At 34.9% G+C, this 17,381-nt stretch overlaps 1 protein-coding gene across 4 annotated transcripts in view; it reads right to left on the bottom strand.

Moving 5' to 3' along the window:
* Positions 1-17,381, bottom strand: part of LOC105481157 (sperm associated antigen 16) — a 1,164,883-nt gene that overhangs the window by 343,948 nt on the left and 803,554 nt on the right. Inside the window, exon 14 of one of the 4 annotated variants that reach the window (XM_071073330.1) lies at positions 3,550-3,693. The exons of the other annotated variants lie outside the window; for them this stretch is intronic. Coding sequence (XP_070929431.1) covers positions 3,565-3,693 — 129 coding nt within the window. The 3' untranslated portion in view covers positions 3,550-3,564. Of the gene's footprint in view, positions 1-3,549; positions 3,694-17,381 lie in introns of those variants that run through there. 4 annotated transcript variants of the gene reach the window in all.

Raw genomic sequence — 17,381 nt, 5'->3', positions numbered from 1 at the left:
TACAGGAAAGCACTGAAATCACAAGTGTTTAAGTTGATGAGTTTATGTCAAGTGAAAATACCTAAGTCGACTTGTAGATCATTACAGCATCCAGAAGTCTCCTTCACGCCCCTCTCAATAACTATCTCCCCACAAAGTAAACGCTATTTTGATTTTTATCAATACAGACAAGTTTTTATTTTTACATAAACGGTATTAATTATGCACTATTGTATGTTTAAAAGATTATAAGATTCCATTGTTTTGTGTGGCAGTATTTCATTATTTTTCATTGTGTATGGTATTTCAAAGTATGAAGCTACGCCATTTATTTATTGACTCTACCGTTGATGGACATTTAAAGTTGTTGTAGGTTTTGGCTATTAACAATAATGCTATTACTAATATTCTTTTCACATTCTGCATCCTTGCTAACAGTTTTTATTGCCTGTCATTTTACTTTGGGGCATTTTATTGGGTTTATAGCGGTATCTCATTGTGTTTTCAGTGGACATTTCCTTGATGACTAATGATGTTTAATGCCTTTTAATATATTTATTAGTCCTTTGAATATTTTTTGTATATGTACTGTTCAAATCTCTTGCCTGCTTTTTAATTGAAAACTGTCTTTTTATTATGATTTATAGGAGTGCTTCATATTTCTGTATCCTAGCTTTTTTTCAAGTATTTTCTCCCACTCTGGTTGTCTTTTCCGTTCATAATGGCATTAGTGAATGGAATTTGTTGATTTTGATAATTGAAAGAGTTTCTATCTTCTCTTTCAGTAATAATACATTTTATGGCCCATTTAATAAATCGTCATATACTCAAAAGTCAAAGATGATCAGACTATCCCCTTCCATTATGTTCTAAACAAACTATTGCTTTGCATTTCACGGTTAGGTATATAGTTTATCTAGGATTAATTCCTATGTATTGTATAAGTTTGGAGCAATAGCTTATTACTTGTCATATGAATATGAAATTGATCCTATATCAGTCATAAAACATCCTCTCTTCCATTGTATTTATGTCTTAGTTAAGATTTCCATAACAGACTACCATAGACTTAGTGGTTCATGAACATAGAAATTTATTTCTCACAGTTCTGGAGGCTGAAAGTCTAAGATCAGAGTGCTCGCATGGTTGGGTTCTGGTGAGGGCCCTCTTCTGGATCACAGACAGCGGTTTTCTCATTTTATTCTCACATAGCAGAGAGAGCTCCCTGGTGTTCCTTTTTAAGAACACTAATATGATTCACGAGGATGTAGGTCCACCCTGATGACCTAATTACCTCCCAATACCCTCACTCCTAATACTGTCATACTGGGCGTTAGGATTTCAACGTATCAATCTTAGAGGGGACACAAACATTCAATCCATTGCAATTACAGTGTAACTTCAGTTGAAAATCAGGTGACAACATTTATATGGGTCTCAATTTTAGTCCTTCTATTTTGTTCCATTACTCTACTTGTCTATTTTTGAGCCAATATCACCATGTCATTATTAAAGTACGACTTATAGTAGATATTGCTGGCTGGTAGTGTTAAGTTTTCCAACTCTGTTCTTTTTAAAGATTGTCTATACTATCCTTGACCCTTCGAATTGCCATACGAATTTTAGAATCACTTGTCTTTCTATAAAAGAAACTGCTGGAATGTTTTATTTGGTATTTCACTAAATTTATAGATCAATTTGAGAATAATTGACATCTTTATGCTATTGAGTTCTTCCAATGCACAGACATGACATATTCTTGCATATATTTAGGTCTTTTAAAATTTCCACCAATAATATTTTTTAGTTTTTAGCACAGAGAACTTCTATATTGTTCAGTAAATTTGCTAGGTATTTGATTTTTTATTGCTACTTTAAGTGGTATCTCACTTTATATTTAATTTTCTAGTTGTTTGTTACAAGTAGATAGGACTACAATGTATCTTATAATGTTGATCTTATATTCAGCCACTTTTCTGAAAGGAATAGTGAACCACTAATTATCATTAGAAATTTTAACTTTGTGATGAAAAATTGAAACGGCCTAACATATTTGTATGTGTTGATATTCACACATATGCTAAGTAGCTGTCTGTATACTATTTTGGAAATACACGTATCTAAAGTACTATAGAAACTAAATCCATGTTCAGTTCTAATAAAAAAAAATGATGTTTGTCCTGTCCTATTGTTGAAATACATTACATTTTTATTTTTAAACATTTTAAGAAAAATTCTAGCCCTCCTAATTAAAATATATTGTCTTCTACTTTTTCTGAGAATACAGTTTTTAATGACATCATCTTGGATTCCATTTTTAAATTTCTTAAATGTCTATTTTCAAATGCTTTCATTTCTGTTACCTAAATTTTTATCAAACACCTACATTTCTATCTTCAAACTCATGTTGTTAAATCTATGGCGGTTTTATTCACTAGCAGATTTCCCTTTAATGTCATTCTTAAATGGTATATAGCTGAAGAAAAATTCCTGACAAACAATGTTTTGAAAATGATTTGTGTTCAAGGTGGGTGGGATTGTTGGGGGTGTAGGAGTGGTATGATGTGATATGTTTAATAAGAACATATCTGCCCGTAATTTTTTAATAGAATCTGAAACTTTGAAACAATACAACATTCATTTAGGCATTAGAAAGATCAGAAATAGTACCAACTTTCTTCATATCCTTAATTAGATATTTCTATTTTGTTATTATATAAAGACTAAAAATTTTGCTTGACTTTGTTATAATTTATCTGTCAGAGTATCTCAAGGGACATTTACTTCTCTCATATAAGAGGTGCAAATTTTGTGCTTGCCTTTGTAAAGATGCGTGACAACTGGAAACTGGAAATGTTAAGGGTCATGCATTTATCTTTAGAAAAGTGCAGCAAGAAAAAAAGTAACTTCCTGTAAATAATGCTTTTAAAAAAGTTCAATTTGTGATTTTTATGACTAAGATATTGTTTCTTTTTTTTTTTTTTTTTTTGAGACGGAGTCTGGCTCTGTCACCCAGGCTGGAGTGCAGTGGCGCGATCTCGGCTCACTGCAAGCTCCGCCTCCCGGGTTTACGCCATTCTCTTGCCTCAGCCTCCCCAGTAGCTGGGACTACAGGCGCCCGCCACCTCGCCCAGCTAGTTTTTTGTATTTTTTAGTAGAGACGGGGTTTCACCGTGTTAGCCAGGATGGTCTCGATCTCCTGACCTCGTGATCCGCCCGTCTCGGCCTCTCAAAGTGCTGGGATTACAGGCTTGAGCCACCGCGCCCGGCCCAGATATTGTTTCTTAAAAAACAGTTTGCACATATTTTTGTTTAATTTATTTTGAAATCAATGACAAATTTCACTAATTTTTAAAACCTAGAGATTTTTAAATTAATTATAATTTCTCTTGTGAGTTAATGAGCTAAGTTTCTAACTAAATTACAGTGTTATTGCCTTAAATAAATAAAGAACACATAAAAGAATAAGGCAAAAATTGTGTTCTTCATTCTAGATCCTGATTACAGTGACCAAAGGAATATATATAAGAAATGGGAAATAATGATGAAGGAAAGATGATACTCACAAAAAAATTCCAAGGTATTTCAGCAATCCACAACACCAGATTGAAGGAGGATAGGAAAGGCTGACTGGCAGCTGCCTCTTCTGTATAATTGGTGCAGTAAACATGGAGACATCCACCAGTAACTCCCAACTTTATGTTGGAGTTCGTGCTGGGTTAATATAGAAAAATCAGTACCTTAGTTTTCCAAGGTCAGTCATCTATGCAAATGGTTTTTCTTTGGTTGTTTCATTATTTTTTCTTTTTCGCCTATATTCTGTATGATCATCTCACACTTATCCTCTATATGCCTTATAATGTTTACTGAATTACTTTATTCTTTATAGCTTTTAATGCCATAGCAGGGAGAAGTCCGACTGCCTGAAGGCTTCTGAGCTAATATGACTACACCTATATTTAATGTGCTGAGCATGGACTATTTGGGGAGAAGTTTCAAATCTTGTCTATCTACAGATCTGCCCTTGCTTTGAGCCCTTGCCCATTCAAATCAAGAGATGCTATGGAAGACCTTCCTAGCTTTTTCACTATATTCCTGAGATTCTCCACTATTTTCTTGGGTTGGGGAATTGTAAGTTATCTATTACAAAAGTCTTCATTTGTTATATGCACTGCATACAGCAGAAACTACTCAATATTCTTTGCGTGGATAGACTCCTAGTTTTCAGCACTGGTGCAGACCTTTAGATTTTCTTGATTTTTATAATGTTTTGGTTATTTGTACAGTTTCTGGGTAGGGCGGATGAAGGTGAATCACTGAATTTCTTAGTTGACTCAGCCATATTTTTATAACTTTCTCTACTATATTTTCCAATTTATGTTATGAATTAAGAAGAAAAAATTATAAAGCCCTGGGCAATGACAGATCAAAAAGAAAATTGCATAATTCTCAGTTATACTATATATATGCTATATATATGCAGAAATCTGAAAAATGTTAGTAATGTGTTAATATAATAAAACCATAACCAAGTAGGATTTGTTCTAAAAAAGCAACGGTGGTTATATGTTAGAAATTCTATTAATATAATGCAGACTTAATTACATCAGTATATTGATATATCAAAAGAGAGAATCTATATGATCAGCTCATTTGATGCTAAAAAGACAAAAAACAATACTTATTAGGTGAGGAAATATTACAGTCTTCTAGAAATAGTAAAATATTCCCAATACTGGAGTAAAACAAATAAATGACTGTAATAGACTAGAAAAATTGCTTTTGTACATATTAATAGTTATTTACTATGTTATAAATCATGTAATTCAAAGCAGTGGAGAAAGAATGTCATTTGATAAATAGCCTTTGGACAACTGGCTTAGTATTTGGAGAATAATAAAGATCTACCCCATACCATATGCCAAAATGAATTACATTTGTTGTAAACAAACCAACAAGAATTACAGAAAAATATAAGGAAATATTTATCTGGTATCAGAGTAGGGGCAGCTTTTCTAAACATAAAAGTAAGAAATAAAACATTAGGGAAAGCATAGGTATATTTGATCACACAGAAGCGTAAACATACTTGTGCATTAAAAATACAAAAATTAAAAGGCAAATAACGAACTTGAAAAATACTTGTTGCAAGGAAAAACCTCATGGTCTTAATGCATGAAGAGTTTTTTTCAAACCAATCAGAAAAAAAAAAAAAAAATTCCCCAACAGGAAAATGTGCAAAGGATAAAAATAGGCAATTAAAAAGGAGAAAAAACACAAAATTGCCAAAACACATGTAAAAACAAACTTAACTATACTCACAATTCAATGTTATTAACCAACATTACAATCTCCAGCTTATTGAACAGTCTCAGTGAGAAGCTCCTGTCCTTGCCTTGGTTGATAGAAAGAACCTAATTATCCTAGGCATTTGTCTGTTGTCTATCTGATATTGAACATCAGAAAGGTACCTACATTCTGAGATTTTTAATAAAATCTATGATTTTTAGAAAATTTAGATTCTTGTATGTTTACCTAATATTACCTGTTTTATATACCTGAGAGCCTGCTATGTTCTTTTTTTGTTGATACAAAATTAAAAAAAAATACCACCACCAAAAAAAAAAAAAAGAAGAAAATTTAGATTCTTCAGTATGTATGAGTAGATACAGAAGTTTCTAAAACACTGAGGGCTTAAAAACAACAACAACAACAACAAAAAAGGTGACAGAAGGGAACAAGCTTAGACAAATGAGACCTCATTTATCATGTTCCTCCCGATAATGCTTCCACCACCCATATCCCTTGGTCATATGATTTTAGGTTGGCACTGGAGTGAGGGTGAAGGGATGGAATTGGATGGGAATTAGTGAATTTCTGTTTAAGGCAGCTCTGAGTAAACCACTCTCTGATTCATCCTTGGACCAGACTTTTGTCTGACTGATAGTTTAAGGGAGCTGTCACCTGAACAATAAAATCTCCTTAGATGCTATCCGCCAAACAGTCCTTGCTTAGTTACAACTATGGGGGAAAGAGTCATGAAAGCAAAACCAGAGATGGCTCCGGTTGAAATATCAAAAAGGAAAGTGGCAACCTAAACTCTGTGATGATGTTTATAACACAGACTCCCAATAAGAAAATGATGTTTCCAGGGAAAAATTAAACCCTTTCAACAGCCTCAAAGAAATTAGCAGCTTAACAATATACATGTATCAGAATGATTAAAACCATTCTCAAGCCTTACAAAAGTACATGCAAACAGATTTAAGTGTCCTTCAAAGATTTCGCATTTTATCGTATGTAGGAAATAATCACCCAGAAAGTTTGTGGAAGGGCAAAACTATATAGAATGTAATTGGGTCTTATGAAACATATTTTAAAAGCATATACAACTTGGGTATTTAGAAACACAGGATTTATGATTTCTTTTGTCCTAAGTGGCATGTCTTTAGAGTATATATAGTGTGACTAATTTCCAAGGTCATTTTGACCTTTACTTCTTAGGGAATAAAGTATTATTCTTCTGTAAAGAAGTTCATAGTTTAATGGATAAGGTGTCAGGGAAAAAAAAATGAGACTAAGCAAGAATACCCTGGTTCTTGGGCTCTCTGTTATAAATAATGCTCTCATTAAAATTCTGCTTCGGAAGAAAGGCAAGTCCATTAGTCTGGGAGCTAATTTTTACTGGCTCCTTGGATGTATGCATATTAAAAATTCAGCTTTTATAATTGCCAGTCATCAACCACCTAGTCAATGCTGTTCTTGGAGGTTTTAATTATTTACTTCATTTGCATAGACACTCCAATTTATGAACCACCATTTAGTTATCAAGGGACAGTTTGATAATTTTTCTTTTACATTTTTATTTATCCTTTTTATATTTCTAAGAAAAGCTCTGAGTCAGACCTTGTACCACAGTGAGTCTTATTAGAAAATAAAAACCATGGCCACCTCCATGAGTACTATGTGGGAACCATGGTTACTGATAAAACTTGGGCAAATTAGGGCTTTATTAGAACAAATCAAGGCTCTATGTCCAGTTAAAACATGCTTTTTTGTGAGTTCAGCATAATGGTTTGTGTAAAAATATCTAATAGTACAGTGCACACCAATAGTGCTTATTTTCTGTAATTTCCTTTCAGGAATGAATCTTTTCTGAAAAATTATCACAAAATGGCATATTGGGCAACTAAAACAAAGTCACATATTATTTATCATCCCAATATTCATATGATCTCGTTAGGAATTTGCATCATTGTTTCCATTTTTAAGAACTGATTGGTAGACACCAGAAATTAAGTGACTAACTTTAATGTCATAGGAGCCAGTGATAGTTGTGGTAATAAATTCTGTGTTCCATCCTTATACAACATGACATTTTCTGTTTTACTGCACAGCTTCTATACAGATGCAGTATTTTCTCATCACTTTCCAAAAAAATATCTTGAAGGTTAGATTCTAATTTGAATTATAGTTACAAAGTAACACATTATTTTTTATAGTTTTGCACCCTTTTCACTAAGTAAAGACTGTGTCTCTAATCACTGAAGAATGTTTTATAATATCTCTTTGCCCCGCTTACAGCTAATGTGGTGGTAGGTTTGGTGGAAATACTATGAGAGAATGAGGAAGAAAATAGGGGCCCAAAACGTAAATAAAGGAACCACAATGACATTTGTTTAGGAGGTCTGATAGCATGAAAATACTGTTTCAACAAAATCCTGGCAAGGACCATCTTGAAAAGACCCAGATGTATTCACATCCAGACTATTCTACTTGTATATCATTATGATAGCATTCTTACAATTTTAGTTTAGTGTTTTTCAGAAAGATACACATACCTATATGCCTAAAAAATCCTTTTCTTATCTTTGCCCAAATTTTGAGTATGTTTTATAAGTGTACTCAATAGTAACACCTCTCCTGAATTATCCTTAATATGGAAAATACCTACCTTCTGTTTCTCAGGTGGACCAGTGTCCCACATAGTTTGGCTTTATGCATGCAGTAGAGCTGATTCTTTCCCAAATCTAATCAAAACTGCCTTTTAATATTTGATGTTCACAATAAGGACCACTATTAAAATCTCCATTTCTATTGTGTGCCACACAATGTTTGATACAATATACATATTTTCTAAAAAGAGTAAAATATGGAAAAGGCTTCATATTCTCCTCTAAGAAACAAACTAATTATTGAACAAAACCAGTGCTTTGTCTATTAGCTGTGTTCTGCTACTGGCTCTGGCACAATAAAAGTGATTGATTTGTAATCACTGGTCTTATTGCTCTTCTTCCCTCTTCACTATCTGGAGGCTTTCTTCACATAGAACGCTGAAAAGTTAATGTGAATGGAATCAAACAGCACCACCTGGAAAGTGGGAATTGATTACTGAGGCTTCCTGCACTGCAAGACTTCAGTGCTATTGTGCCCAGTGCTCCTAGTGTGCAATCTCCTAAAACCCCCAGAGAGCATATTGGGTGAAGGACAACAGTGGAACAAAGGATGACAGTTCTGGAAATTACAAAATCACTCCTTCGCAATGCAGACAAACTTAGTACCTGAAAATAATTTTTCCTTTGAAACTTGAAATCAAATAATAATTTTGATGCATTTTCCTTTCTGCTCTTCTATTTCCCTTTTCCAGTCAAACATCCATCTATATTCATCTAGTTATCAATACAAGTTTTAACATGTTCCTTTTCTATTATATGGAGATTATGTTTTTTTCCTTTGCCATCCTTATTCCGTACAAGGTATTTTATTGTAGTTTTTTAGTTTATTTGGTATTTTTTCAGTAAACAACATATTTTTGTTATATTAAATATTTTGTTGCTGCAAATATTGTGCTATTCTAGGCATTGGAAAAGAAACACTTAAATGAGCCACTTTACCTGTCCATAAAGAGTTTGAAACCAATAGGGAAAGAATAATGACAACTATAATAAATATGGAAAGGAGATATGCAATAAATGTAGCTATGAGTAAAGTTTTATGGAAATGCTTAATTTTAAGGTAGGAGTGAAATAGGGGAGACTAGGAAAAACATCATGAAGCAGATGGCATTTTTTCTGAGCCTTGATGTTTGAGAATTGTTTTGACTGATAACAAAAGAAGAGCTATAGCATTTTAGAAACAAGATTCAGCCTGAGATGGTGCTTGGTGATCTGGGGCGCCAGAGTTGGTCTTTACTACTGTAATTCAGGTTTGCTGGAGGATTGTGGGAAAGTCAGCCAGGACAGGTGGCTGTGGCAGACTTCTTTAATTTCTTTTTTTTTTTAAATTTATTTATTATTATACTTTAAGTTGTAGGGTACATGTGCATAACGTGCAGGTTTGTTACATATGTATACTTGTGCCATGTTGGTGTGCTGCACCCATCAACTCGTCATTTACATCAGGTATAACTCCCAATGCAATCCCTCCCCCCTTACCCCCCCCCCCATGATAGGCCCCGGTGTGTGATGTTCCCCTTCCTGAGTCCAAGTGATCTCATTGTTCGGTTCCCACCTATGAGTGAGAACATGCGGTGTTTGGTTTTCTGTTCTTGTGATAGTTTGCTAAGAATGATGGTTTCCAGCTGCATCCATGTCCCTACAAAGGACACAAACTCATCCTTTTTTATGGCTGCATAGTATTCCATGGTGTATATGTGCCACATTTTCTTAATCCAATCTGTCACTGATGGACATTTGGGTTGATTCCAAGTCTTTGCTATTGTGAATAGTGCTGCAATAAACATACGTGTGCATGTGTCTTTATAGCAGCATAATTTATAATCCTTTGGGTATATACCCAGTAATGGGATGGCTGGGTCGTATGGTACATCTAGTTCTACATCCTTGAGGAATCGCCATACTGTTTTCCATAATGGTTGAACTAGTTTACAATCCCACCAACAGTGTAAAAGTGTTCCTATTTCTCCACATCCTCTCCAGCACCTGTTGTTTCCTGACTTTTTAATGATCGCCATTCTAACTGGTGTGAGATGGTATCTCATTGTGGTTTTGATTTGCATTTCTCTGATGGCCAGTGATGATGAGCATTTTTTCATGTGTCTGTTGGCTGTATGAATGTCTTCTTTTGAGAAATGTCTGTTCATATCCTTTGCCCACTTTTTGATGGGGTTGTTTTTTTCTTGTAAATTTGTTTGAGTTCTTTGTAGGTTCTGGATATTAGCCCTTTGTCAGATGAGTAGATAGCAAAAATTTTCTCCCATTCTGTAGGTTGCCTGTTCACTCTGATGGTAGTTTCTTTTGCTGTGCAGAAGCTCTTTAGTTTAATGAGATCCCATTTGTCAATTTTGGCTTTTGCTGCTGTTGCTTTTGGTGTTTTAGACATGAAGTCTTTCCCCATGCCTATGTCCTGAATGGTACTACCTAGGTTTTCCTCTAGGATTTTTATGGTATTAGGTCTAACATTTAAGTCTCTAATCCATCTTGAATTAATTTTCGTATAAGGAGTAAGGAAAGGATCCAGTTTCAGCTTTCTACTTATGGCTAGCCAATTTTCCCAGCACCATTTATTAAATAGGGAATCCTTTCCCCATTTCTTGTTTCTTTAATTTCATGAGGAAGCTTTATACTTCCTCCTGGAATTAGCAAAAGGTGACAGGGAATAAGCAAGATTTAAGAACAGATAGATGTTCTAAGATGATAAATATGGTGATAGTGGGAAGAAGTCGTCAGTAAGCTGGACTTCTAACACAAGGAGAATAATTTGAAGGCGATTTCATTAGTTCTAGAACAGATGATAATCTGCACTAGTAAAGTGGCAGAGAATAAAAAGATGAAGAGTATTTGAGTACCATCATGTATATATAACATGTCATACAATATTTTGTGGTTGACAAAGTTTGGAGAGAGGAGCTGGTCAAAGAGAAGTCAAACATTATGAGTTTGCTTAACTAGTCTAGAATGATATTTCAAAGGCCAACCAATGTCTCCTAATTTAATGGAGAAGAGTGACAGACTCATTTTATGTGGGCTACAGAGAGGGTTTCATATTTTAACCAGCACTTACATATTTCAAGATGCATAAAATTAACAGAGGAAATAAATATTTCCCTGTCAAGTATACAAACTCACATAAAGTATACGTATTTGGTAATCTGTAAAGTAGGCATACTGTGGAATAGCCTGACACTTTCCAACTTTATTTCTAGCTTTTCTAACTGATCCAGTCAAGTAAATTTGAATCCCTTTTATTTGACTATTCCACTCTCAAATACTAACACCCTGTGCCATTTGCTTTTGCTCTTCCCACTTTAAAAGGCATTTTTCTCTTCACTGTAAAGATTTGGAATATTAGATGAGAACTTTCATAATTTTGTTAATTCAAAATTATTTATTGTATACCTACTATGTCTGTGTTCTAAGTATTGTGATAATTGATACCACACATGACAGAGTTTCATGTAATGGATTTATAATTGATTTGAGGTCAAAATCCCTTTGCAATTTCAGGCCTATTTATTTTTAAAGACGATCAGAAGAACTGGTTTCACTAGGATTTATATAGTGACATAATGATTAAAAACAGTTTTAGAATGAAACTAACAATAATATATAAGTGCTGATTCTAATCTTGTTAGCTCTGTGGAAACAGGTAAGTTATTCTGCCTTCTTAAACCTCAACTTTCTCATCTGTAAAAACTGAGATAATATTTATATCAATTTTATAAGTTTATTGTAAAGAATCACATGAGAGAAAATATCTAAAGCTCTTAGCACAGTAGAAATACAAGTTACTGTTATTATTATTTATTCTTATATTATAATTTTATTTTGAAAAAATGAAGTAAAAAAATGAAATTAAAAGATATGAATCTTCCAAAGTAATAAAGTGAAAACTGCATTAAATAGACCCTCTTTTTTTAGGTTATATTTCTTTTTAATTCAATCTATAGTTATTACTTGTATAAAACACAAATCAGTTGTATTACCACACAGAGTATTTAAACATCTTCAGTGAATTTACAGAATTCTGTTTAATGGCAGTTACAGGCTAGAAAACTGCCATGGGGCCCATTAAAACTAATTCAAATCACTATATCAAATGGACAGCTGAAATCTGTTCATTTGTTTATATCTGATTTCTGTAATTCAGTTAGTGGGTCAACTTACAATTGAATTGCAAAGACTATGAACTGAGGAACAGTTTATAAAATCACTCCTAGGAATTAAAATGATGAATGCAGATAGCCCTATACAAAAGGGTATCAGAATAATACGCGTACAATGTAGAAGTCTCAGAATATTTCTGGAGAAATACCTACAGGGTTTTGCGAAAGGGACCTCCAAGAAACAGATTTTAGCACCCTAAATGAGTTAATTTTTAGAACAAGAGAATAATTGCTTCTAATGTTTTATGACATTACCAGTTTTTAAACCTATAAGCATTTTAAAATTATCACAAATAGCATACTTATTATTTAAAAAGCTAAAAAATAATTATAATTAAAGACTATGAAAGTGTCCTCTCTCCACAGATTTCTACTCTCTAGACAGATGCAATTAATTACAGCAACTAGATATGTATTCTTTCTTTACAAACATGATATGTCATCTCAATCACAGCTATACTCATATCCAAAGACACATATTTTGAAATAATAAAAAGATCTATGTTTCTACAGTTCTTCAATATACCTATTTTGTTCTTTTCTATGTTGTTGAATGAAAGCATAAAATCTTACCGCATTAATTCTTTTCATTCATTCAACAGGTATTTATCGAACTTCTATGGAATAGAGATTATGAGAAGTTGGGAGTACACAAATGAACAAAACAGTCAAAAATTCCTGCCCTCATAGGAGAGTTTACAGTGAGAGGAGAGATAGACAATAAACATTATACATAAGTAATTTATATATTAAAACATAATAAGTGATACATTAAATAAATAAAGTAATCTGCATGGCCTCACTGAAATGGTGACATTTGAGAAAGACTGGAAGGAGGTGAGAAAACAAGCCATGTATATATATGAAGGAAGCAGTTCCTGGAAGAGGAAGCAACTGATGCAAAGGCTGTGTTACTGTCTGAATGTCCCCAAAATTCATATCTTGAAACCTAATTGCTAATGTGATAGTATTAGAGGTGGGACTTTTAGGAAGTGATTAAGTCATGAGGGTGGAGCCTTCATGAATGGAATTAGTGACATGATAAAAAAGCTGGAGGGAACTAGTAATTGCCCCATTGTTGCCCTTCTGTTTCTTCTGCCATGTGAAGACACGGTGCTCCTCCTCTCCATAGGATGCACCAAAAGGGTGCCATCTTGGAAGCAGACAGGGAAGCCTTCACCAGACACTAATCTTTCCAGCACCTTGATCTTGGACTTTCCAGCCTCCAGAACCATCAAAAATAAATGTCTATTGTTTATAAATTACCCAGTCTATGGTATTAAGGTATTTCAGCACATTAAATAAGAGAGCTTGTGAAGCCAAAGTATGGCTGGCATGTTCCAGGAGTATAAAGGAACCCAATGCTCCTGGAGAGGCATGAGCTGGCACTGTGCTGTTCAATATAGTACCCATTAATCACATGTGGCTATTGAGTTAAACCAATTTAAGATGTGCTAGAACATACATTTCTGATTTTTAAGGCTGTGCATGAAAAAAATGCCAAAAATCATTTTTATATTGATTGCATGTTGAATTTTTATATTGGCTCCATGTTGCTGAAATGATGTTTTTGAAATGTTGGGTTAAGTATAATATGCTATTAGATTAATTTCACTTATTTTCAACATACTAAACACTTTAAAATTGCATATTTGACTCACATTACATTTCATCATTAGATAGTGCTGAGCTAGGAGAATCATAGGAGATGTTAGAAGAAAAGCGAAGGAGCAGATCATGTAGGCCACTGAACGACATTAGCTTCTATTTGAATAAAATGAAAACCCTTTGATGAGATTGGTCATAGGAGTGACTGGTCAGAGTCACATGTTGCAAGAATCCCTCTGTTTTACCATGTCAAGATTAAACTATAAGAGAGCAGAGACTAAAACAAACAAACAAACAAACAAATAGGAGGCTATTACAATAGGAGAGGTGGTGCCAACAAGATATTGTGATGAATTAGATGTGGAATTGGAGAGAAAGAGAGGAGTAAAAAAACAACTTCAAGGTTTTTGTTCTCACCATCTGAAAAGATTGTGTGGCCATCAATTGAAATGGGTTGTGTAGTGGGAAATGCATGTTTTAGGAGTGGCAATGTGGTAGTGAGGTCAGGAGGTTGGTTTTGGAATTTTTTTTTTTTTTTTTTTTTTTTTTTTGAGTCAGAGTCATGCTCTGTAACTCAGGCTGGAGTGCAGTGGCACGACCTAGGCTCCCTGCAATCTCCGCCTACTGGGTTCAAGAGATTCTCCTGCCTCGGCCTCCTGAGTAGCTGGGATTAAGGCATGTACCACCACACCTGACTAATTTTTGTATTTTTAGTAGAGACGGGGTTTCATCATGTTGGCCAGGCTGCTCTCGAACTCCTGACCTCAAGGGATCCGCCCACCTCGGCCTCCCAAAGTGCTGGGATTACAGGCGTGAGCCACTCTGCCTGGCCCAGGAGGTTGGTTTTTGATGTTAACTTTGAGATGTCTATTAAAGATCAAAATAGAAATGTTGATAATACATTTTAACATGTCACTGTAGCAGTCTTTCTTCTGAATACTACACACTGTGTGTGTGTGTGTGTGCGTGTGTGTGCTTTTAGTCATTATGTGTGCTATTTTCCTGCTTCTTTGAATACCTGGTAATTTTTTTACTGGATAACAAACACTGGAAACTTTACCTTGTTGGGTGCTAAATTATTTTTAAGATTCCTATTATAGCTCCATCCTTTGGGGTCTTGCTTTCATAACTTGTTAAATGGGTCCAGAGCAGTGCTCAACCTAGGGCTGCTTATTCCCCACTACTGAAGCAACTTCTGAGTACTGTAAAATACTGAGTATGGTGATTAATTTTGTGTGTCAACTTCTTTAGACTATGGTATCCAGTTTTTGGTCAAACACAGGCCTAGATGTTTCTATGAAAGTATATTTTAGATATAATTAACAGTTACATCAGTAGACTTTAAGTAAAGCAAATTACCTTCCATAATGTAGGTGGGTCACATCCAATCAGTTGAAGGCATTAAGAGAAAAAGACTGAGGACCCCCATGTAGGAGAAAATTCTGCCCCAAGACTGCCTTCAGACTTGAACTGCAGCATCACCCCTTCTCTGGGTCTCCAGCCTACTGGCCTGCCCTGGAGATTTTGGACTGGCCAGCCTCCACAATCAATTCTTAAGTATATATATACATACACACACATACATTTCATTGGTTCTATATCTCTGGACAACTCATACGAATATACCAAATGAAATTATAAGACTTTCCTGAGTACTAACCTAGTGCTCTGTGGATTATGAGATTTTCCAATCTGTCCCAGCACCATATCTCACCTTTTGGCACTGCTTCCCTTCCTCTAATCCTTTCATATGTTCTTTCCAAGCTTTCTGTACTTTCCTCCTAAACATGTGTTGATTTGTACTCTGCTAAATGCTTCAAGAGATCTGTTTGAAGATATTCAAGTTTCTCTATGAAGAACTTACCTCTATTAGTACTCTGTCTCACAAACTTGAGTTACTTTTCAACTTCTCCTCTTAGAGAGTCTGCCATATGCCATTTCCCAAAAGCTAGCTCAAGGTTTAGCTGAAGATTCCTTATGGGACTTCCCTAAGTAGCATAGTTCTTCATAGCCTGATGTCTGAGGTCTTGAAAATCATTGCTTCTATAACGTATTTATTCATTTGCATCGTATTTTAATTCTGGTTTTACAACCTATTTTATTTTGGGAAGGAATTTTCTGAATCCTCTCATATGTAAAGTATCAGGTACTTGAGATTTATTTTGTGTTGTAGTATTCCAACTCTTTGTCCCACTTCCATCCCCAAGAAAAGCAATCCTATTGGAATTTTGAATATTTGTTCTTATTTCATGAAGATATTTTTAAGATATCTGCCCTCTTACAGTGCTAAATACTCCAATCAAGAACAAAGACAACCTCTCTCTTTACATGTCATTTTGTTTTTTCAAGAGAGTTTTATAGTTTTATCATTATAAATATTACACATTGCTTATTAATTCCATTCCTAGAGATTTATAGTTGTATTTTTATTATGCATTATCCTTTTTCTTTTGCTTCTTTTTGTTTTGCTATGTTTTCTGTTTTATTTTTGGACATTCATTAGAGTAACCCATAATCTTACTGAATTATCTTATGTTTAAAAAGCATTTCATTTTATTCTTCGGGTTTTAGAGATATATAGTCACATTATTCAAAATAAACAGTATTTTTGTCTCCTTTTCAAAATAAGAAACATTTGGGAACTAAGGTTTTCATCCCTGGCTCCTTCTTCCTCCCAATTATCTTTGGAGTCATTTAGAATGCAGGGCAAGCAAGCTGGAGGCACCCGGGTAGAGCTGGAGGATGAATCTAACATTCTGCAGATGGTGTAGGGAAACATTTTTTTCTTTTTTTTTTTTTTTTTTTTTTTTTTTTTTTTTTTTTTTTTGAGACGGAGTCTCGCTCTGTCACCCAGGCTGGAGTGCTGTGGCCGGATCTCAGCTCACTGCAAGCTCCGCCTCCCGGGTTCACGCCATTCTCCTGCCTCAGCCTCCTGAGTAGCTGGGACTACAGGCGCCCGCCACCTCACCCGGCTAGTTTTTTTGTATTTTTTAGTAGAGACAGGGTTTCACCGTGTTAGCCAGGATGGTCTCAATCTCCTGACCTCGTGATCCGCCCGTCTCGGCCTCCCAAAGTGCTGGGATTACAGGCTTGAGCCACCGCGCCCAGCCCAAACATTTTTTTCTTAAGGAGAATCAACTGAAGTCTACAAATCCTCCTGATGAGAGGGCACACTGGCTTTGTGGAGTCTTTCAAAGGTTTGCTTAATCCTAGTTACTCTCTTAGGCTTGGAGGAAATCAGTCACCTTGCACTCACCTGCATTACTGGGCTGCTTTGCCCCCAGTTCCTGTGAGTGATGGAGGGCTTTCACACTCAGGGTGAAAAAAAGAGGGGACTGGGGATGCAGTACCCACATGCTTCAAGAGAAAATAACACATTTGACAGATAATGTCACCCGACCACGGGGGCAAAAATGACTGTGCCTTCCATTTTATTTCACCATCCTCCACTGAAAGCCTGCCTTAGCTCAAAACCCATAATATCCCCATGTGTATGAAGACTGGGGGCACATATAATGACAATATGACAAAAAACCCCAAAACTTAAAGGGTATAAGTTACCTGAGGAATAGTGAGTGATCTAAAATTCTTTAAGTGATAGTTCCCAATAAATTATTACTAGAACTGATGAAGAAGTCAAAGAAAACATTAACATAAAATGAATGAGGAC

Source organism: Macaca nemestrina, chromosome 11, assembly GCF_043159975.1.
Source record: "Macaca nemestrina isolate mMacNem1 chromosome 11, mMacNem.hap1, whole genome shotgun sequence".
Taxonomy (NCBI): domain Eukaryota; kingdom Metazoa; phylum Chordata; class Mammalia; order Primates; family Cercopithecidae; genus Macaca; species Macaca nemestrina.
Note: the sequence above shows the minus strand (reverse complement) of the source record. Positions and strands in the feature narration are given on the sequence as shown.